The sequence below is a fragment of the Ruditapes philippinarum genome, unplaced genomic scaffold (assembly GCF_026571515.1).
Source record: "Ruditapes philippinarum isolate M1 unplaced genomic scaffold, ASM2657151v2 ctg1267_1_1_1_1, whole genome shotgun sequence".
NCBI lineage: Eukaryota > Metazoa > Mollusca > Bivalvia > Venerida > Veneridae > Ruditapes > Ruditapes philippinarum.
In genome coordinates this window covers 523,815-549,329 of record NW_026859684.1, presented here as the reverse complement: position 1 = coordinate 549,329, position 25,515 = coordinate 523,815, and the positions used below count along the sequence as shown (strand labels likewise).

General features: G+C 33.1%; 1 protein-coding gene across 3 annotated transcripts in view; it reads left to right on the top strand.

The window, feature by feature from the left end:
• Positions 1-5,467: 5,467 nt before the first annotated feature.
• LOC132757504 (uncharacterized) overlaps positions 5,468-25,515 on the top strand; it is a 40,823-nt gene continuing 20,775 nt past the window's right edge. The window contains exon 1 of one of the 3 annotated variants that reach the window (XM_060748810.1): positions 5,468-5,488. Coding sequence is in view for 1 of the 3 variants with exons in the window: in XM_060748808.1 (XP_060604791.1) it covers positions 17,904-17,939 (36 nt within the window). In the remaining 2 variants the exon portion in view is untranslated. Of the gene's footprint in view, positions 5,489-5,647; positions 5,804-17,888; positions 17,940-25,515 lie in introns of those variants that run through there. The other 2 variants (XM_060748809.1, XM_060748808.1) reach the window with 2 other exon arrangements.

The window sequence follows — 25,515 nt, the reverse complement described above, 5'->3', positions numbered from 1 at the left end:
ATGATTGTTTAACAAAGACAATTGTCATCAAAGGTATAAAAACTAAAAGTAAAATGGTGAAATAATTTACTTTGCTCTTAGTTTGAATAAAATATTAAGTTTTCTGAGTAGTATATGTTACATTTAGATAAAAAATACAATAAGGACGTAAAAGTTAAACTCCTCGCAGAAGTCTATGAGGCACTTGAGACTGTTTATGCCTAATACCTTGGAAATATGGGTACCACGAATAATTATGAGGTACCAGTATATTTTTTTCAATAATTACTTTTTACACTATCCAAACACTGTGCAGAGGCCCCGTGAAATGGAGAATGAATTCATCATGTAAATTTAGACAAACGCAGACTTCCTGAAAACTGTCAGACTGACGAACCAACATATTTTAACAGTCAGATGATTTTTTTAAGCTTGTCGGACAGTATTTTCAGGCGCAAGGGAGACTAATGTTGACAAATTCCTTGTTTGCTATTGAGATTACTCTCCCTTGAAAATCTTGTTAACAGTACACAGTAAACATGGTGTGCTTAAAGTATAACGATGGCATTGCTTGGTAAAAAGATTTAAATTGCTGTAAATGTGTCATTCTGACAGATTTTTTTATCGGTCTGAGTTGAAAAAAAGTCAAGGGTTTGTCAGACGAAATGTCATTGAACCATGACCAAATTCGAACTTGACCTGTATTTTCTCATGACATATCCATATGCCAAATTTGAGTTGAATGTGTGCAAACGTTACTAAGATAATGAACGGAAACTGATGATGACGGAATGACGGAAACAGGGTAACACTATATGCCCCTGCCATTATATGGCGGGGCATAACAAAAAAAATTAACATATCTACGAGAGTATCTGGATAATTCGAGAGCGTAGGTTATATTAGGTCTACCGTTCATATGTTCATTTACTAGAGTTTAGTATTGTATTTCAATACGTAAGCATATATAAAACAACAAAGTTTCACAGGAATATCAAGCAGGGGTTAATTTTCAACCTGAAAAAATGATCAATAATTGACTCATGGGGGTCAAAATTTAATGTTATTCGGGCTTATCCTAACAAAAGTCAGTCACACATTAACAAAGTCCAATACTTTAATTAATACTCAAGCAACTTGCAATTTCTAGCAGGTATTATGGTACATGAATGTCCCTTTTTTTTATCTTCTCAATGTTATCAAGAATACTAACCTAATACAACAATTCGGTAGCGGCGCATTTTAATACAAACCGACCGTGTTTTTTTTTTTTTTTTTTTTTTTTTTTTTTTTTTTTTTTTTTGTTTTGGTTTTGTTTTGTTGTTCTTTTTTTGCAATATACATTATAGAAACATAAAAACATTAAATACAGGTAATACAAAAATGTATTTATTAAGTCGTTATATGAAAATATGATATTTTAAAAACATTTAATTGAAAAAATATTTTATTAGTGAAAAAAAAAATATGTGGGCGTGGTAAAGCACATGTATGCTATCCAAGCCACGCACCGACTGCCCGTGGTACATGTATACAAATTCTGACCCGGATATACCTGATGCGTACCCCGTTTCGCATAGTAATTAAAGATTGAGCGATGCTGGGTAACAGCGTAATTATCCGGGTCAGCATTTGTACACATGTACAAGTCGGGAAAGTTAGTGCAAACACGGATTTAAATATTCTATGAATATGACAATCTTGACAATCTCAACAATATTTTGCACTAAAAAATGAATAAATTTATTTCACGTGTTGAGCGAATTGTAAAGCCCGTAATATAACCCGTAAAACAATTGTGCTTCAATAAATTTGACTAAATGTCCCAATAAATCTTAAATAAAGTACCTGCTTTTTACATAAAAATGTAAATTTACCGCGGATTTCGTAAAGTTAATTTTTTAATTGTCGTTGCGGACAGATACGCTGTATCTTTAGACAATAAAGTAGATATTTGTATTGAACAAGTATTTTTCTTCAAAATATACTTTAAGTTTCCAAAATCGGATTATAAATGGAAAAGATATATGGTATTTTGTAAAGTAGGTATCCGTTGCTAATGGGCATTTAGTCATTTACGGTAATTATTGATTGATGTACCTTTATCTGGTACGCGACAAAGATATTTTATCATTTTTTATTGTGTGTGTTGAGTTTATTTACCCTCGCCACCGGTTAAAAACCACATGGGCGAGCATCATTTTTTATCATTTTATCATTTATTTTAAGCATTTATCCACGCCCGGCAAACTGTCGCTCCACTTCAAAATTGTGGTGTACGGTAAAACGAGCGTACGGCATTTCCGAGATAAAGCGGAAGGCCGATTTAAACGCCTAATTGTAAGTATTGTTTATGTTTTTGTCTTGTTATTCATTTAAGTTGTATTTTTTTGAAAAACGGAAAATGTGGTTCCGTGTAGGATTGATTTAGGCTTTCAATTATCTAAGCTGTTACAAAAAGAAAATTATATTAAGCCCGGGAGAACTTTTCTTCCTGACGAAGCGAACGATGATTTGTAGAATATTGAACTTCCCAACCATAGAAATGCCATACCTTTCGGATTTCTTGAAAAAGTGTATTAGTACATTTTTGACCCGTAATATTAAAGAACTTGTCCTTCGTGCAAAATAAATTACTCCTGAAGGATTTCTTAAATTTGTAAACCGATATTTTTCGAAAGTAGTGGAGCGAAAGGGCAAGAGATGGAGCAAAAGGTTCGATGTTGAGCGCAAGGCGATATTAATTTGATATATTAGGAGGAGCGTAGTCTATGATTTTTTACATATAAAAGCTATAGAAGTTAAAATAGACGTAATCAAGTGTTCAGACCGATATATATACATTTTGAAAACAGTTAATAAAGTGTGATATCCTATCAACGACTATAGCGTAATAGATGTAATCGCAAAGGTGTCACCTATGGCTTCCGTGTAGATTCCTTTATTTATGTTCGAATTTTGGATGAGGCCCGACCACCATTGAATCATACACATGTATGCATGGCATAATACAGGATGCCATCATTCGAGATCAATCATGATTTTTGACACGGTTATGTACATTTAAAAACGTGTGTCCGTGCAAATGCGACAAAGTTCTACCGCGAACAAATGTTTCCGAGCAGGTACGTGTAACTCTATTGTTTACGACAAAATGTTATGTTTTTCGAAAAGTTAGATATTCAAGGTGCAGAACAGAAACTAACTTATGCAATGCATGGAACACATTAAATTAAATGGATCACTACTACAAAGTTCAGTTCACAATGACTTTCTGTAATTAATAGCTCTAACGTACCTGTTCTGAGCAAAACACAAATAAGTCACGTTTTCATGAATTTGTAAGGTGGGGAATCGCTATGAAACGTTAACAAGGTGTCAGTCGTTATAAGGATATAACACGTGTTCCAGTTATGTTTCAAGATACTTCCTCCCTTATTTAGCATTGTTGTTTAGTTTATTATTTTCCTCTCAAAGTGAGGCAGAACTCAGTCGGTGTACGGACTAAAATTATCAATAATACATGTATAATAGACCAAGTTATAGTAAAAATTTATATTTACACTTTCAGACGAAAATATTAAACTAAGGTTCGAGTCCCGGTCAGGCCGCACATTTTTCTCACCCTGTGACAGTAGTGATAACCGGATTAACAAAAATGCGATAGGAGGAGTTATTACTTTGAAATTAGGGCAGCGTGACACTAATTGGCCGGGGCAGCGTGGTAAATATTTAAAAAGAGCTGGGCAGCGCCCCATTATTCGTCGCCAGATACAACACTATAATATATATAACATATAAATTATTACATGTTTTTCAAAGTTTGACTAATATTATTCAAACACATGAAACATATGAAGTTCTAATTACATTTGTGAAATTTAGCAGTATTTAGCCTATTACTCCCACAGGTGCTAGTGGCATTGATTTGACCTAATTAAAATGTGTTTGACCTTGTTAAAAAAAAACAAAAAAAACCTAAAATGTGTTTGACTTTGTTATTTATACAAAAAAATATCAATATATTAAAAAAAAAAAAAAATTTAAAATTTTTTTTTTTCACTGTTATATTATTATTGACAAGGTATGCAACATTCAGGTACGAAAATTATGGGTACGCCGGTTATCTGTGTTAAAATTTTTCACCGGGCGGTAATATCGTCGGATTTTTGCATGGAATCAATGCACAATATATTTTTCTATTACAATTTACTATTTGCAGATCCCCAATTAACCGCTAGTTAATGTTTTAAAGCCCGAAAGTAAGAAATCACCCAGGTCCGAAAGATGAGACCGTCATGACATGTACATTGTAAGCTGGTATTTACGCTTGAAATACATCAACAAAGAGATCAAACGGGTCGAACTCACATGCAAACAACTGGATTTTACATACTTTTAAATAGTTTTATCCTCCACGAATCGAACTTAGTCCTATGAGCCTGTATTTAAAGAAATATCCTACATGTAGACGATATTTTTAGAAGGTAATTCCCACCGGAAGTATTCTCCGGCTTCCGTTTCACATACATTGACAAAGAGCGGAACAGGGAACCAAGCACGTGTTGCGGAGAACACTTCCGATTTAGGAATTACCTTATACCTGTAGTATTTTTCTTAAAATACGGGCACATAGGACTTAGTGCCACTCGTGGAGGATAAAACCAATTAAAAGTATGTAAAATCCAGTTGTTTGCATGTGAGTTCGACCCGTTTGATCTCTTTGTTGATGTATTTCAAGCGTAAATACCAGCTTACAATATACATGTCATGACGGTCTCATCTTTCGGACCTGGGTGATTTCTTACTTTCGGGCTTTAAAACATTAACTAGCGGTTAATTGGGGATCTGCAAATAGTAAATTGTAATAGAAAAATATATTGTGCATTGATTCCATGCAAAAATCCGACGATATTACCGCCCGGTGAAAAATTTTAACACAGATAACCGGCGTACCCATAATTTTCGTACCTGAATGTTGCATACCTTGTCAATAATAATATAACAGTGAAAAAAAAAATTAAAAAAAAATTTTTTTTTTTTAATATATTGATATTTTATTGTATAAATAACAAAGTCAAACACAAAATAGGTTTTTTTTTTGTTTTTTTTTTTAAACAAGGTCAAACACATTTTAATTAGGTCAAATCAATGCCACTAGCACCTGTGATTACTCCTATAACGTATTTACATAGTTGCTTCCCATAGAATTTAATTAAAAAAAAAACAAGTAATTCATAGGATATTTTTATATTATCTTAAGAAATCTTTATCATGTCTTCTTAAATCCACCAAAAAAAAAAAGTTAACTGGTGCAAATTAACATTGTACGTATAAATGAGTCAAATGTTTGTTGATTTTATATAATGGTAAAGCATGCATTATGGCACGAATTAAACATGCATATGCACGTGCTATAGTTTCTTTCGGGTGATAACTGTCAGGTACAGTTTGAGTAATTGTTTAACAGCCAGATCCTTCACCTGATGCGGAGATGTTTTATCTCTAGGTATAGTATACGAGCTTTTCGCGAAAGATTTCCTTTCTCTTAATGTTATAAAAAGTCACATGTTGCAGTGCTTTTTCATCAATTTTGATATGTTTTATGTATATATGTATGCTTAACTAATAAACTATGTAAAGCCTGCATAAAGATAACCTTTCGTGAATCATAATATCATGAACACCTAATCGCAACTACTCGGCCCTTTCCGTTAGACTGGTCCCCTGCGCACTTCCAGCGAATGCAGTTATTTCATTGGTTAATTAATCGATACATGTAAACAAATATGGCTGCCGGTGGCTGAAGAGCAAGAGAAATTTAGTAATATTTCTGTTATTTTTACTTTTTCGAGAGGTTATATTTGCGAAATTTATTTTCAAAACCGTAATATGTTAAATACGTAAAGGCATAATAGATCTAATAATGAATACATGAGAGGACTGTTTGTTTTAGCCTCTGTTGGTTATAATTAAATGTAATCAAAGCCATTGATTAAGATCCGTCCTATAAATTTAACGATTCGACCAATAATATGAAATGATTTCGAGACATTTCGGCCCCAAGACGTATCGGCCCCAAATTACCCAAGATTTTTCCCGACATTTCGGCCCTTTACCAAATCGGCCCCATATTTAGTTAAAAATAAGTTTTATCGTGTTTTATACCAGAATTTTAATGGAAGTGGCTAGCCGTACGGGCCCGTACGGCTAGCCAAAAATTCTAGCCGTATGTGAGTCATGAATGACTAGCAAAGACAATGTGTATTGGCTAGCCGTAGGACACTTTTCAAAGTTATATGGAAGTCGAAAATGCATATGTCATTTTAGCAAACTAGTCAAATCGGCCCCAAGTCAGATCGGCCCAAAAATTAGTCAATTCGGCCTCAAAATTAGTCAAATCGGCCACACAACAATTTTAAAAAGTCAAATCGGCCCCAAAACTAGTCAAATCGGCCCCAAAACTAGTCAAATCGGCCCTATTTAAGTTATTTTTAATTTTTTATGAAAATTCTATTTTGGTTAAAATAATGTTATTTGCCAAATATTACAAGGTTATTAACTGAGAATTGCACTTTAAAGATCCTGTATGTTTTGTAATTGAGATTGCATATGTATGTATGTATGTTCTTCCGGGCACAAAAAGCAGCGATTACCACAACTTTTCCGCGCAATGTCAAAATACCATCCTTCTGACCGAGACACCGTATATTTCTGGACAAAATATTAATGGCGGGATAAACAAATTCCAGGTTATAGCTTACAAAATATCTTACTGCTGGACATTGCAAGATTATTCAAATTGTTTAAGTATTCCATCGAATTTTTGAGACAATATTTCGTTAATCTAGCACAATACAATTCACAAAAAAACACATGCTTCGAAGAAATAGTGCTTACAAAAGATCGTGTGTACCTCAACATGACTCGTACCTGTCACAAAAACGTGTGTTATAACGACGATGTCTTTGTTCTATGTCCTAACGAGCTCGTATATTTATTATGGTTAACCCTAAGTTCAAGTTCCATTCAAAATTGTGTGTTTCTATCGTAAATTTCAGGGAATATATGTTGAAAAAAGACCTACTGACCCTAATATTGGAGCACCGTACAACACTGAATTCAAACACCGCATTCTTTTTCCGTTAGACCGATAAATACTTGCCAGACCGATAAATACTTGCCACCGTCTTCTTTTGAATTATGCAATCTTCATACAAATATGTTTCATTTGATGAAAGATTGTTTACTTGCTGTTACGTTATGTTGCTGTTATCATACGTTATGTTATGGAAAATTTCAGAAGGTCTGATCTGTGTTAATACTACCACCTGTACGAAATTTTACTCCTGTAATTTTGCCTAAAATACACCTGTTTTTCTGTTAAAAATTACAGCTGTATTTTTCTTCAGTTTTGATAAACATATAGCAAATTACACCTGTTTTTTTCAAAAATACACCTGTTTTACACCTGTACTATGAACGAAATATGTAAATTAACTGTTTTTTTCTACGGGTCGAAAATACAGTTGTACTGTTTTACAGCTGTTTAAAATACAGGTGTAAAATTTTACAGGTCTAAAAATACAGGTGTAAAATTTTTCAGCTCAAAAATACAGGTGTAAAATTTTACAGGTCAAAAATAAAATACAGGTGCCCTTATTGTTTAAGGGATGAAAACCACACATAAATGCAGACATATTTGGCATGTTTGGTGCAAATATCTTTTTCATTGGGATAAATACACTTTGGTCAGAAATGTTGTACATTTGTTGCTACTCAATCTTTAAAAATAAGAAATAGTTGAGGAGAAAATATCTTTTTACAAGATAAAGGTACAAATAGCAGACATTATACAATCACAATAGTTCACAATGGCACTCTGTGCTAAGGTGAGCGGAAATATCACTGAACTAGAATCACTATCACTAAAGATGGGGATATATATAACAAATTTTCACTTTGTCTTAAATGGATTACTATATTTTATTACATTCTGTTACAGTCTTACACTACTGATACTGCATCAATAAAATCCAAGTCATGAATAACACTGCAGGCATATCCTTTCATTTGAAAAAATATTCACAAATGCTAATAAAGTTTTTTTTCTTGTAAAAATTTATTGCCAGTATTTGCCAAATTAATGTCTACATATATAGGTACTTGGAATAAAGCCTTTGCAAGTGTTTTCTCTTCTTAACTGGTCCCTGTCATTGTGATTTAAGATCCTGTTTAAAGCAGCTTCACCTGAATCAAATAAAACATCAATAGTTTATCATTAAATGAATACTAAATGATAATCATGTAACTTTCAATGCTTGCATTTTGTACTAATGTCATCAATGCACATAATAAATAATTATTCAATGCCTGACCAATTCATTTTTTAAATACGTACCAATTAACTTCAACCTATATAATTATGTTATAGACTTATTTTGTTTAACCATGAATTTCTGTCAAAACTATTCTAATTAGTTCAACTACAATTTCGTTTTACCATGTCTGTTTTAGTCCTTTGCTTTGTTTCATGTAGATCAACGTCTCTGGGGGGTGTACTGTGACCTTTAAGAACAAAATTCATAGTTCATCATAAAAGATATGAAAATGAATTATGACCTATTAATTAGAAGTTAAGTATAAATGTACTATTTAATATCATCTCTTCAAGACTGTATTTAAAAATATAAAGCAGTTAACAGTCAATTTTGTAGTATCTAATTAAATGCTATTGGTGACAAAATTTACATTTAAAAATTATTTTCCAACTGGGTAAATAGAATGTAAAATATTATTTTTTTCAGAATAAAGTTGATAAAAATAATTGCTAGCAGACCTGAAATAATACTTGTTTTTTGCATAAATGTATCCAAAGGTTATTACCTGATTTTTTATGATTCTGGTTTTCATCTTGTCCAAGATTCAAATTTCATTTGCAACCAGCATATCCCATAATCCAGAATATTGTCATTTTCATTAACAAGACTGTAGCCTTGATTTTTTTCTTTGAAAAGTTTAAGAATTTACACCCAAACATTTTATACAATATATTGCCTAGAAAATTGCTTATATCTCCACAATTTCTTAATTATCAATAAGATCCTTTGTGATACATGAGCACTTTTTCCACAAATACCTCAGATTTCAAATTTTACAACTGTAGAACTGGACTGATTCATCATGCATAATGTTAAACAGGGATATTCCACAAATCAAAGCACCCATCATTTTACTTTCACAATCATATAGACATATCAGAAAAAAAAGTGTAATGTAGAATTTCAAATTCATAATAAGTTTTTAAAGATAACTTTGCAATTTCCTCCAAAACAGACTTCATTTAAAATTTATAAAGTTGTTTCCCCCCAGAAAAAATCAAATGGAAGAGTCTGGACTGTAGTGGGAAAACAGGTGGTTACCATTATCAGACTGGTCAGTGCAAGGTGTAAAATCAGTCCGTTGTGTAAAATCATTGTAGAGTAGTAGAGGCAGTGTTTATTTATTTATCCTACTTAACAGGTCATTTATATTACAAACTAGATTGAGAAAGCTTAATGTATGAGTTTATTTCATACACAATTAACTTTACAGAGTGAAGAATAACTCATAATGTCTGCAAATTTGGAGTCTTGAATAAGAACATGTACCAGTTTGTTGTTGTTATAGTTTTTGTTGTTGTTCTTTTTATACTTAAAAGAACAACAAGGACAGGCCTATGTGAACTATCTCATATATTTTAAAACTAAATAATCATATACAATGTACATGTATATTCAAATTTAGATAGCACTCTTAGTTCAAAGTTGCTTACATTATGAATGTTAAAAATTAAATCCTAAGTGTAAATAATGTGCATGCAGTCTGTACAATTGCATCAAAGATATTAAAGTATTTAAATAAGAACAATTTCTCTAAAAGATTTTCTAAGTGTGTATTGTACATCTGTATCATTGAAAATACAGTTGTAGTTTTGGACTTAGATTATTTTCAGCACAAAATATCAGCTCAATATTTTCTAAGTATCAGAATTACATGTGTACATCTAAAACACAGGTCTTGTCTCAAAAATACACCTGTAAAATTGTTAAAATACACCTGTATTTCTTAGTCAAAATGTCAAATTCAGCAAACACAGGTCCCTAAGACCTGTATTTTTACAAAAACAGGTGTTTTTCAGTCGTTTTACAGTTGTAAAACAGGAGTTTTTTTCGTATGGGCAGTTATAGATAAGTGCAATGGTATCTATATATAGATAAGGATGTCTTTTCCTTTTCCAACTTATTCAAACTGATAAACCCCACATGGAAGAATTGAAGTTCTTGGCAGACTATACCATCTAACAACATCGAGAAAAAAAAAGGAATGAAATATTTTTTAATGGGAATTTCTTATTGCATACTAATTTGATAAAGTTGCAAAAGTCATAACAAAAATTTTCATGGTGTAGTTTTTGCAGGAACCCGGGCAATATTTCCATAATCTCTTCAGTCATGGTCTCCAATGTGCTTTTATTAAACAATCTTTTGCGAAAGTTTGACTTCATATTCTTTTTCTTATGTGGTGCGTTAAGCATATCGTCCTGAAATACAGGGAGGCGCTGATCCATTGGCGTACTGCTGATATCAGAAGACTTAGTTGGGCGCTCTCCAGTTGCTGCAGTATCTGCAGCTTTGCAAATTTCGCACGTGGATTTGGCTTGTTCAGACATAGGTTTGAACGTCTTCTTTTTCTGAAAGCAAACATTAATATCAAAAATAAACGGTGCTAAAAAAAACAGAAAAATGCGGTGATTTTAAGGAGGAAGAATGCGGTGCCCTAATCTTATGATTGACAAAGTTGTGCGGTGCCTTAAAATACACACGTGGAAACATAAAAATCGTACCAAATATTCAAAAAACGGATTATTTATGTATTGTAACTTGTTCATACGACAACAATGTACATATTTATATTGTATTTTGACCAGTTATATGAACTGAACGGACTAGAAATACGTTAAATTTCATAATCAAAGCAAGATTTTTTTCAGTATGCCCTAAATGTTTTCACTATCCTGACTTAATTAATGAAGCATTTTGCATGTAGTAAGGATAAATAAGTTTCAAATTAAATGGCACATTCGATGAAAAAGAAAAAAATGATGATTTTACCTTGTTTTGAGCAAATTATCTGCTGTTTTCGTCTCGGTTACAGACTTGCTGTCCATTTTGTACCACAGAAATATACGGTGTCTCGGACAGAAGTAAGATATTTTGACGTTGCGCGGAAAAGTTGTGGTAATCGCCCTATCACCGTGTTGAAGTATGTTATAGTTCTAAAATGGTGACCTATTTGATTGGAATTCAGTAATTCACTGAATGAGCCCAAAGAAAATTCTATTGTTTTTAGTTTTATTAATGAAATAATACACTGGAGGCCAATGAGACCATTGTTCTTCATTGAATTATATATGTATGTAATTATGCAACTTTGTCAATTTTCAAACATGGAAGAATATGTAAAATATGTATTGCAAATATTTGTACATATTTAAGGTAATCATTAAATTATATGCATTCATTTCTTATTGGAAAAATTGACTTAGAATTTATAGAAAACTAAATTCTAATTACCTCCCTTTATTTACATGAAATATTAAATTCGGTAATATCTTTATAAATAATGTTTTTTGAAACTTACAATATCGATAAATCTTAATTTGAGCATCATAATTTGTATATAAAACCATAAAAATAATGTGTTACAGGATCTTTAACATAAATGTACCAATCAAAAATAATTCATTACAAAATTGAGACAGTTTTGATGCTAGTGATAATTGTTATTAATGTTATTATGCAGGAGTGCTATGGTTGTTGATTGATTTATACATTTAATTACAATTAAATATCTTCATATAAAGGTCGGTCTAGGTCTACGTTTTGAAGATAAATAATTCTGTGAAAAACAAACAATTATCACGTCGTCGTGTCTTTAATCAATTCAGTCATTATGTCTCAAATAATCATGCATTGATTTTGGCTTTTTTAACAAACAATTTTGTGTGAAGTGACTTTAATCAGGTATGTATAAAAAGGTTGATTTTTTTAGCAACAGTCAAAAATGTATTTTACTGTTTACTGTCGGTAACTCAGGAATCTTTTGTGCATTGATTATTTTCCTTTTGTGACGTCACGTAAACAACACTTTAAACGTCTGTACAGCGTTAACGACTGAATTAAAGAGATTGGTGTTCGGATTCATTTTCTTAGTTATACCATTTTCTTTCATTCTAGATAGTTTTCACAACAAAATTTGACAAAAATTGTTTTTATTTATCAGATTTTTTTAACAAGATGGCGCCCTCAATGAGAAAATACACAGGGAGATTATAAGAACGGCGAGTGCATTGTTTTAGAATAATGCATGCTTCGGTCCTTCTTTGTTTATATAGACAAAATTCCGATAGTGTTAGAATATAAAATTGTTTTGTTCTTGTTTTCTATGTAATCCATGGCAAGTATTGTTCAGTGATAAGAAGTGACAATTACATGTAAACTGTTTCATATGTTTATAGTAAATTGAAGATAAATGTTGAACCTTATACTCAGACAATATATTAGATTGATTATTATATGTTTTGTTCTTGTTTTCTATGTAATCCATTGTTTGTCATTTGGTATTCCCATCCACACAATTGTTTTTTTTTATCAACATTTAAAAAATAAGAAAATGAATAATGAATTAAGAAAATAAAAAAAATGGGGCCCAGCTGACTTGAGGCCGATTTCACTTGGGGCCGATTTGACTATTTTGGGGCCGATCCGACTTGGGGCCGATGTGACTTGGGGCCAATTTGACTGTAATTCGTCATTTTATGACTTTAAAGTTACATTAAATAAATATGTAAAAATATTTTGCCGTCGGCCTAAAAATCAAACATTCTACAGTTTCTGACTTTCATTAACCTGTTTAAAAGTATTGTTGTAAATATCATCAAATATTGTTCATAAATTAGGATTTTAAACGGGAAACCCCACGGTAACACTAAAGTTCGTATACGAATTTTAACATGCAAATGAAGTCTATAATGAGCTTGTGTATGCGCTACGTCACAGTTTTATAGTTGCTATCCGGAACACAGCAAATGTGATATTTTTTTGTGCAAACACAGTTGTACCGTTTAAGCTTCACGGTGCACTAAACCTGGGGTTCAGTAAAAGTAATCATCTCGTAAAAAGATTAAATTTGTATGAAAACATCCGTTACAATGCGGAAATATACCGTTAAATTAGGACTGCCACTTATAGTAATGTTTGTTGATTTAATATATTGATGTACGGATGATCCGAAGGTGGAGTTTCTCATGCAAACAGAAATTGTACTTCCCATTTCGCCACAATGAGGTTACCTATTTTCATGCTAATAAAACTCATTTTGGTTGTTTGGACACCAAAATAAGACCTGGAGTCGATATAAAACCCAATTTATTAATGAAATGTCGCTATTTAGTTTTTTTATGAAATTTATTTAATGTAACTTTAAACTAGGATTTTAACCAAGAAACAGCAATTGTCTTCGTATGTTTTTAGAGATTGGTGACGCCTTGTTGGCTACATTAAAGAAAGTATTCTCATGAATATCGATCTTTGTCATCTCAAGATGTCGAAAAAAAGAGCGTTAACTTTGGTTGCAGTTAAATGACATCAATAATTTATTGAAATAGTTTACAAAATTTTGATAATAATTCTTTTTTTGTTTCATTAAGTTTAATTTTTGACACCCTTAAAATGAATAAAAAAAACAACAACAAAAAAAAGGAAAATAATTGTTATTGGGCTCTGATAATTGCGTCAATTACAGACAGTGTAGAAGTTTAAGGAAAGTTTGCATGTTTCGTGAAGCGTATTCTTAAATTCTATTGTCAATCCCTGGGTTAGGCTTTAATTAAGACTAATTAATTGATTGTGCTTTTATGTCCGATATTTATCTTCTGTATTTGGAAATTGTACAATTATTTTTGCTTTTCATCATTTTTTTAAAATTTTTATGCCCCCACAATGTGGGAGCATATAGCGTTGCACTTGTCCGTCCGTCCGTCCGTACGTCCCGAAATCTTGTGAATGCAACTCCTCTTAAACCGGATGGCAGATTTTGCTTAAACTTACAGGGATGAACAACCTTAATGTGTAGATGGTAGTAAAGGAAGGAATTTTCGCTGCGACCAAATTTAACAGAATTATGGCCCTTTGTTGATTTTTTCACTATATACTATGTAGAAATTTTGTGAACGCAACTCCTCTTAAACTGGATGGCAGATTTTGCTTAAACTTACAGAGATGAACAACCTTAATGTGTAGATGGTAGTAAAGGAAGGAATTTTTGCTGCGACCAAATTTAACAGAATTATGGCCCTTTGTTGATTTTTTCACTATATACTATGTAGAAATTTTGTGAACGCAACTCCTCTTAAACCGGATGGCAGATTTTGCTTAAACTTACAGGGATGAACAACCTTAATGTGTAGATGGTAGTAAAGGAAGAGTTTTGCTGAGACCAAATTTAACAGAATTATGGCCCTTTGTTGATTTTTTCACTATATACTATGTAGAAATTTTGTGAACGCAACTCCTCTTAAACCGGATGGCAGATTTTGATTAAACTTACAGGGATGAACAACCTTAAGGTGTAGATGGTAGTTAAGGAAGGAATTTTTGCTGCGACCAAATTTTACACAATTATGGCCCTTTGTTAATTTTTTCACTATATACTATGTAGAAATTTTGTGAATGCAACTCCTCTTAAACCGGATGGCAGATTTTGCTTAAACTTCCAGGGATGAACAACCTTAATGTGTAGATGGCAGTAAAGGAAGGAATTTTTGCAGCAACCAAATTTAACAGAATTATGGCCCTTTGTTGATTTTTTCATTATATACTAATAATGTAGAAATTTTGTGAACGCAACTCCTCTTAAACCGGATGGCAGATTTTACTTATACTTCCAGGGATTAACAACCTTAATGTGTAGATGGTAGTAAAGGATGGAATTTTTGCTGCGACCAAATTTTACAGAATTATGGCCCTTTGTTGATTTTTAGTTTTCAACTTGTGGCACATGTAGTCCAAAAAATATTTGACCTAGAGTCATAAGATTGACAGAACAGTGGCTTGTGGGGGCATCCGTGTCCTATGGACACATTTCTAGTCTTTTTATTTATTCCACTCCGATCATTATTTATTTGATCCTTATGCTTATTTTTTTTTTTTATAAAAAGGCAGAGCATCAGTCTTTATTAAAGTGCAAATGCGGAGACATGATTAAAATCCTCGTTTAAAGACACAAAATAACATATGCATTTTCGACTTCCATATAGTTTTGAAAAGTGCCGTACAGCTAGGCAATACAGTGGAACTAGTAACGATTCGCCACACTAAGGATTCGCCACATAACAATTCGCCACAGAGTAATAACGATTCGCCACAGTTAAATAACGATTCGCCACAGTATGATTATAACAATGATTTTTTCAGTAATGAACAAACTTTTTTCTTTTTTTTCTTTTTTATAATTTGCCAATGACAATAATTTAATAATGTTTCTTAATACAAGTAATATGTACATGTAGTTAAGGCCCCCATCGCGAATTTTCAATTTATCAAAGTAACGTACATATATTATTACAGGAGTACATTTATAAGAAAGTAATTATATGTTGAAATAAATATTGAATTAATCGTAAACATATATGTCAATTTATATTGATATATATTATATAAATTATATATATGTCAAATATCTAAAAAAATGGGTATTGCAAACATGTGGTCATTACGAAAATTGATTAAAGAACGCACATCTAAAACATTTGTCACACCTTTAATTTAAACAAGCCAATCATCTTAGGATTGTTTTAGAAATATTTAATTGAAGCCGAAATAATTAATCCTTTAATTCTCTGACAATGTGAACAACTGTGCATAAGTCTCAGGTCCCTCACAATTGGATACTTACCACATGTAGTTTTTGTCACTTTGTTTTGTTAACAATGTGTTAAGTTATTTTGGAAATAAAAAATGTTGAGATATTAATAATAAAAAAGATATTATAAAAAAGTTATTTTTGTATTTTTTGGGGCTACAGAAATAACAAACTTTTTTCATGTGTCTTTATTCAATAAAAGCTGTTTTTCGTATAATTTTCAAGTTAATATAAATAACGAAGTTAAACTTATCTACAATGTGTAATGTAATTTTAGTTGTAAAATATTTGGTTTTCATGTGTTTTTACTCAATAAAAGCTGTTTTTTAGAATAACTAATTTATGTAATTAACAAAATTTTTAATGAAAATATAAAATGGAAAAAAGTTTTCCATCAACAGTTTAAATGCAGCACGCCTCCAGTCCAGATTCATGCAAATTTTCATGAACATTTTGAAAATGTTTTAAATAGTAAATTTAAATATTGTCAAGTGAATAAAGAAAATAATTTTCACGTTGATTACAGTACTTACAACCCATGTAAATCAGCAAAAAAAGGTCAAAATATGCACAAAAAACCGTAGAAATATGGTGGAAAATGCTGCTTAATCGGTCAAAAATCGCCTACTGTATTTCATATAAAATTATTATTTTGTTGTTCTTATAAAACAAAGTACTGTTTCTCAAGTTTGAATTTCTAGAAATAGTTTGATCATCTGGAGGCATGAAGCTTTAAAAACAGGTGTGAAAAGGTTCGTATTTGAACACGTGGCGAATCGTTATTTAACTGTGGCGAATCGTTAATACTCCGTGTCGAATCGTTATGTGGCGAATCGTTACATTACCATACAGTGTGTCCTGGCTAGTCGTACGTGACTCACGTACGGCTAGAACTTTTGGCTAGCCGTACGACTGGCCACTTCCAATTTTAATAGCATATAAGTAAATGAAAGGATAAAAGGAATGAGAGAATTAATTGAATAATTAAATTATGATTTTTAATTGAATGAGGCTAAAATAGTAGTAATCAAAACAAACAGAACATAAACTTTATTAAACAAAACGTACTACACGAACATTGAAACATATTTTATCTGCTTATTATCAAGAAGTTTTTTTTTTTTTCAAATTTGAACGATTAAAAAGCAAGACACAGAACAATACAAACATAAATTTTATTATCAACAACTATTAAATATATAGTAAGTGACGAGTTTTAGCAATACAATACAACACATAACAGTTAAACAATTATAAGATAAAACAAACAATACTTTGTAAACAGAAATTTTTTATATAAAAAACAAACATCTTTTACAATAAAAGTGATAGATTTTCAATCAGAGCATAATTATATTATCAAGAAATTATATCAAATCATAAGTTAAAAAAAAAATTGATATTACTATCGGCTTATTAGCTATCGCTTTAAATACAAATTTGTTAATTAAACCTTGAAAAAAACATATATCTAAACAGGGTTCGTACAGTCTTAAAAAGTGCTTAAAAATGTAAAAAAGTGCTTAAAAGTCCTTGAATTTGATTACTCTTTTGAAAAGTGCTTAAAAAGTGCTTAAATTTGCTAAAAGGGTGCTTGAAAATGTTTGAATCACAGAATGACATAGTTTTGATAAAAATCAGCGGTTAACAAAATAAAAAAAAGATCCAATTTAGTATCAAAATCAATGAAATGTTTAATCAAGGTAACAGTAAGTGGACAAATTGCAGTTGTTTTGAACTAATCTGTACTGTTGATGCACCCTTTGTTGTTCTTCTATAATGTCAGAAAATGTGTATTCAACAAAAAATGGTGAACAAACTATCCATCATAGGTTGAAGATTGTGTCAATATGTGCAACAAATGTGCTTGAAAAATGGGAAATCGTGCTTAAATAGTGCTTAAAAAGTCCTTGAATTTTGGCATTGGATATCTGTACCAACCCTGCTAAAGTGTTAGCTAAATGATTAATAGAGATCAAAAGATAATGATTTTTGAGGTAACCATATATATATAATTTGTGATTTATTTTGTTAATCAAAAAGTTTTTTGCATTTGTCAACTGTCTTAAAAATTAAAGATTCGGTGTATTTATTGTTACACCTTGAAAAAATTCATTTATCTAAATAGCTATTGATAGATCTCTAATGGATTATCAATAAAGGATTAAAATGTCATAATTGTTTGTGTGCCATCAATCAATCAATATACCACAATTTTTAACGATTTTAAGTATAAAAATTCTTTTTATACTTAAATAAATCTGTAATAAAAAAAAGTTGAGATTTGTTCTATTATCAGAATACACCGCTTTTTATCATTGAGTTACATTGTAAATGGTGGCGCCTAGCTAGAACTGACACTGAAAATTTCATTGATAGGTATAGAATTCCATATATTTTTAGCTCACCTGTCACAAAGTGAGCTTTTGTGATCGCTTTTCGTCCGGCGTCCGTCCGTCCGTCCGTCGTCCGTCCGTAAACTTTTACTTTAAATGACATCTCCTCATAAACCACTAAGCCAATTTCATCCAAACTTCACAGGAATGTTCCTTTGGTGGTCACCTTTAAAAGTTGTTCAAAGAATTTAATTCCATGCAGAACTCTGGTTGCCATGGCAACCAAAAGAAAAAACTTTAAATATCTTCTTTTAAAAAACCATAAGAGCTAGAGCTTAGATATTTGGTATGAAACATCTTCTAGTGAGTGTCTACCAAGTTTGTTCAAATAAAAGCCCTGGGGTCAAAATTGGCCCCGCCCCGGGGGGTCATTGATTTTCCCTATATGCATATAGTAAAAACTTAAAAAATCTTCTTTTAAAGAACCCAAAGAGTTAGAGCTAAGATATTTAGCATGAAACATGTTCTAATGGGTGTCTACCAAGTTTGTTCAAATAAAAGCCCTGGGGTCAAAATTGGCCCCGCCCCGGGGGGTCATTGATTTTCCCTATATGCATTATAGTAAAAACTTAAAAAATCTTCTTTAGCTATGGCTAAGATATTAAGCATCAAACATGTTCTAATAGGTGTCTACCAAGTTTGTTCAAATAAAAGCCATGGGGTCAAAATTGGCCCTGCCCCAGGGGGTCATTAATTTTCCCTATATGCATGTAGTAAAAAATCTTCTTTTAAAGAACCCAAAGAGTTAGAGCTAAGATATTTGGCATGAAACATGTTATAATAAATGTCTACCAAGTTTGTTCAAATAAAAGCCCTGGGGTCAAAATTGGCCCCGCCCCAGGGGTGTCATTGTTTTTAACTATATGTGTATAGTAAAAACTTTAAAAAAATCTTCTTTTAAAAAGCCCAATGAGCTAGAGCTTAGATGTTTAGCATGAAACATCTTTTTATGGGTGTCTACCAAGTTTGTGCAAATAAAAGCCCTTGGGTTAAGATTGGCCCTGCAACGTTGTTGGGGGGTGGGGGTGGGGGGCCTATATACAGGTGAGCGACCTCAGGGCCATCATGGCCCTCTTGTTTAATTGTTTTTTTATTTGATTTTCTTTTAAATATACACATGTAGTCTATAGCCGGGCAAACCAAAGCCCTTTGACTTCCCCGTATTATTTACGACGCAGTCCATTGGACAGAAATCTGTCCAATACGCTTGGGGGTTTCCTGATCCCATTATGGGCAGCCATCTTGGATGGGAACCATAATAGGACAGGATCTGACCCCCAAGGGTCTGTGGCCTCGACATTTTTATTGTAGAAACCTCCGTTAATGTCGCCCCAGCCAGTATTATATCCTCGTAACTAACTCGTTTCATATACTATAACTATTAGTTAATGTTTGTAATACTGTTTAATGGTTTGTAGCACAGACTGGACAGTCTCAATAGTATCCATGGATACTTTATTAGTCCCCTACCGGTTTACCGGAGGGGACTTTAGGTTTACCCTCCGTCCGTCTGTCTGTCAGTCCGTCCGTCCACAAAAACTGGATCCCGTGATAACTTAAAAAGTACTGAAAATATTTTTATGAAACTTGAAATATGGATAGATGGCAGTATGGAGATTATGCATGTCTTTTTCTTTTCTTCCTATGTTGAAAATTCTGGTTGCTATGGCAACAAATAGGCTAAAAATATGGCAAATTTTACACATAAACTGGATCCAGTGATAACGCAAAAAGTACTGGAAATATTTTTATGGAACTTGATATATGGATAGATGGAAGTATGGAAATTATGCACGTCTTTTTCTTTTCTTCCTATGTTGAAAATTCTGGTTGCTATGGCAACAAATAGACTGAAAATATGGCAATTTTTACACATAAACTTGATCCAGTGTTAACGCAAAAAGTAATAGAAATATTTTTATGAAACTTGTAATATGTGTAGATGGCAGTCTGGAGATTATGCACGTCTTTTTCTTTTCTTCCTATGTTGAAAATTCTGTTTGCTATGGCAACACATAGACTGAAAATATGGCAAATTTTACACATAAACTGAATCCAGTGATAACTCAAAAAGTACTGGAAATATTTTTATGAAACTTGACATGTGGGTAGATGGCAGTCTTGAGATTATGCATGTTATGTTTTCTATAGAGAAGTAACACGTCTTTAATGCTGAACTATCGTTTATTAACTGATTTGATACAGAGCGTGGCATGCTAAGATAGGGTTAGTAGGCGGGGCTTATTAGTAATACATTCTGACCAATGAATAGCAGAGTAATACACAACAGTTCTCCCTTCTTAACATTTTAGTCCATTATCATATAATTAATACTAAAAATATAATCAAATAACAAGAAAGAGACAACTGGTAGAATCATTTAACAACATGAGATATACGAGATTAATTCATTCGTAAACCAGATCAAACTATCGACCTATTGTTCGTAATTCACCTTTGACTTTTATTACAGTTCACACCAGTTCATTCAGTGGTATGTTTACAACAAAATAATGTAATGTTTAATTAGATAGCACATTAACTGTCTGTACGCTCTCGAATGTTTATACAGTTACGTAGTCAACTCAGTATGAGAAACGATTAGGTGGTTTGCGTTCTCTCAATGGGTATCTTCGTTCCATTAACATTTGATCTGATCTTTTATTTTCATTTAATGATGGCATTTTCTCAGGATTACCAGGTACTAACAAAGGGTCATTTCTCTCGGTCATAACTGGCATTTCTGACAAATTAAGCGGGATCATGTTTAATGGTGAACTTTCTCGGCGAGAAAGCTCATTATTCATTTCTGATTTCCGTAGCTGGTCAACATGCCCTTCTCCAGACTTGATTGTTACCGATATCAATTTTTATACATGAGAGGTCCCTCGCGGGATAAAATTGTACCCGATAACCATTTTTCGGTTGAAGTAGGCCTATAGTCTCGCGCTATTATTGAGTCTCCTTCTTTAAACTCTCGGAAATTTCGCGATTCCGATGTTGCCAGTTTCATTCTTTGTTTTTCGACATAACCGTCTATATCCGGTTTTAATAAGTCTAACTTGCTTCGCAAACTTCTGCCCATAAACATCATCGCAGGACTTTCTTGTGTGCTTTGATGTACAGAATTGCGATATGTTAACAAGAAATTTGCCAACTTTAGATTTAGGTCTCCTTTATCAAATTTCATTGCTCGAATTCTTGACTTAAAAGTGCCGTTCAAACGTTCCACTAAACCATTTGTGGACGGTTTAGCAACTGCGGTTCTTATATGAAAAATACCGTTATTTTCATAAAATTGCGCAAATAAATCTGATGTAAATTGTACACCATTATCGCTTACCAATTGTTTTGGTATACCATAACGACTAAATATGGTCCTTAATACATTGACTGTTTTTTCGGCAGATGTACAATTTCCCATATCCTCTATTTCAGCCCATTTGCTTCGAGCACAAACTATTACTAGGAACATATGACCTTGAAATGGACCTACAAAGTCTACATGAACGCGTTCAAAATTAGAGCGCGCATTTTCCCATGGGTGAAGTTGAACTTTTTCTGGCATTTTCTGCTGCATCTGACAGCCCTGACATTGTCTCACCATGTGTTCAATGTCTGAGTCAATGCCAGGCCACCAGACATAACTTCGCGCTAAATTTTTCATTTTAACTATTCCACTGTGGCTACAGTGCAGAAGATCTAAAACTTGACCTCTGAGTTTCTCAGGAATAACAACTCTAATTCCCACATTAAACATCCTCTTTGAATAGTTAATTCGTTCCGGCGCGTGTGATAACCTTTCAGGACAGGGTCATTTAAGTTCAGACTCCAGCCCTTGTTTACATTTTCGTAAACACGCGATAAGATAGGTTCACGCTGCGTTTCACGCTTGATTTGCGCGCTAGTTATAGGAAGTTTATCAAATTGTTCATTGAAAAATACTTCCTCAAAATTACTGTCATTTTCTAATATTGATGGCGCGGGCAAACGTGACATTCCATCGACATTAGTATGTTTTCTTAGTACTTTTATATTCTATATCATAATCAAAGCCTGACAAATAAACCGCGTATCGTTGTATTCTCGCAGCAGAAGTGGCAGGGATGCCCTTGCTCGGAGAGAATATAGACAACAGTGCTTGACAGTCTGTTATCAGCGTGAATTTTCGACCATAAATAGATACGGATAATATTTGTGTAACTGCCCAGTATATTGCAGTAGCTTCCCTTTGTACTTGCGCGTACATTCTTTCAGACTTTGATAGCGAACGGCTTGCAAATGCAATTGGTTTCTCACTGCCATCAGGCATTACATGTGATAATATTGCAGAAATACCGACAGGGGAAGCATCCGTTGCTAACCGTACGGGTAATTTCGGATCGTAATGCGTAAGGACGGGTTTCTGACGTAATCAAATCTTTTGACTTCGCAAACGCGTTTTGACATTCTTTAGTCCAAACAAACTTACGCCCCTTTTCTAGCAGTTGATTAAGCGGTTTAATTACCGTAGCTAGGTCATTCATGAACCGGTGATAGTAATTAAGTATTCCGAGATATGCCCTGAGAGATGTGACATTTTGTGGACGTGGTGTATTCAAACTAAAATCTACCTTTTCATTACATTTCCACAGACCGTTTTCATCACCACTCTATGTAATCCTCTCTTGAAAGAATTGACATTTTCCTTTATTCACTGTTAAACCATATTTTGAGAGCCGTTGCAATAATGTTTCTAAGTTACTTAAGTGAGCTTGATCATTTTCTCATGTAATGGCCATATCATCGAGAATGCACTGTTCTCATTGTATTCCTTGAAGAATTTGATCAACTGTTCTTTGCCATATTGCAGGTGCTGGTGATACTCCATATGTCAATCTTTTATAACAATATTGAATTTTGTGAGTGTTAATTGTTAACATTTCTTTTGTTTTGTCATCGTACTCCAATTGAAGATATCCTTGGCGTAAATTTAACTTTGAATATTTCTTTCGATTTGCAAGATTCGCGAAAATGTCTTCTATTCTCGGAAGTGGGTATTTATCTACATTTATAGCTTGATTTACGGTGACTTTGAAATCTCCACAAATTCTTACTCCTCCGAAGATTTAACAACGGGCACAATAGGTGTAGCCCATTCTGATGTATTCACTTTCGTAATAATGCCCTGTTCTTCTAGAATGTCTAATTCCTTTTCTATTTTCGGCTTTAATGAATATGGTACTGGCCTAGCTTTTACGAATTTCGGTGAAGCATTCTCTTTGACAGATAGCGTTGCTTTAATATCTTTAACTTTCCCGATACCGTCGGAAATTACTGACTCATATCGCTTCATAATATCGGCTATACGTGTTTGTGTTGAATGATCATCAATTGAATTCACATGTACAATACGTGACCAGTCCAATACAATTTCATTCATCCAGTCCCGTCCAAACAATGCGGGACCGTTGCCCATGACAATACACAGTTTCAGCGATTTTGACTGTCTTTTGTACCTTACATTTACCAGTTTTGTTCCGGCTTGCTGTATTTCTTCACCAGAATATGTTTTTAACACTGATGTGGGCTTATCCAATGTAACATTTCCAAAACACTTCTGGAACTCTTCTCTTGACATCAGAGAAACAGCTGAGCCCGTATCGACTTCCATTTGTATGGGTCTGTCGTCTATCTCTGGTGTGATGGTGATTTTCCTGCTCGAACCTTTGGTCACGGAATTTATACTCATCACAGGAACGTCGTCGTTGTTCATGACATGTACGTCTCGTGCACGTGCTTTCAGACAAATACTTTTTACGTGTCCATGTGCATTACATGCATGGCAAATGGCATTCTTAAATCGACATTTGAAAGATGCATGATTATCTTTACCACAGTGAATGCATTTTCCGTTTTGTTTCCCGGTCGAGTTTGCGGTCGCCGGTTTTTGCCGTGGCCTGTGTTCAACTCTTCTCGAAGGTTTCCTTTTCTCAACCTTATTTACACTTGCGGTCAACGACTGAATTTCTGCGGCGTCCCTCGTTGCTGTTTCCATAGCAACTGCTGTTTCAACAGCCTTCTTTAAACTTAAGTCTTCCATCGACAATAGTTTACGCTGTATGTGCTCATCTTTAAGTCCACAAACTAAGCGGTCCCGTAACGTATCGTTTAGGCTGGCTTGGAAATCGCAATGTTCTGCCAATTTCCTCAGTGTGGTTACATAATCATTTACACTTTCACCCGCCGCTTGGTTTCGTTTGTGAAATCTAAATCGTTCAGCTATAATCAATGGCTTTGGGTTAAGATGTTTATTCAATAATTCACAAAGATCGTCATATGACTGTGTTGAAGGTTTGTCCGGTGATGTCAAATTTCGAAGTAACCCGTAAGTTTTTTCTCCAAGTAAAGTTAATAAAGCTGGAACTTTTTTCTCATCGTCTATTTCATTTACTAAAAAGTACTGCTCTAAACGTTCTTGATAGCATGTCCATGATTCTGAATTGCCATCAAATCCAGATAAATGTCCAATTTAATGCAGCCATTTTAACACTTATAAATTAAATCCAGAATTTTACACATATTATGATAATAACATTAATATCTAATAGATAAAATCCCCGAAATTTAATGTTCAATTATCCTCGTCGCCAGATTGTTATGTTTTCTATAGAGAAGTAACACGTCTTTAATGCTGAACTATCGTTTATTAACTGATTTGATACAGAGCGTGGCATGCTAAGATAGGGTTAGTAGGCGGGGCTTATTAGTAATACATTCTGACCAATGAATAGCAGAGTAATACACAACGATGCATGTCTTATCTGTTCTTCCTATTTTGAAACAATATTGGTTGCCTTGGCAACAAATAGGCTTAAAACATGGCAAATATAACAATATTTGTGATTAGTCAAAAAGAGATGAAATTTTTTTATGAAATTGCATCTTTAATTCCAGAGTTATCTCCTCTTTAAGAATTTTGCTTTTTAAAATGTTATATTTTGGTAACAGGGATGTTTCAAATATTAACTTTAAAGTGTCCTTCAGTCCGTCTGTCTGTCTGTTCATAAAAACTTTTTCCTGTGATCACTTTTAAAGAACATTTCCAACAAATTTACTTAAAATAGAGAAAAATTTAAACATTAGTGAATGGCCATAATAATGGCCCTTCAGAATGCTGATGGGGTTCTAACCGGTA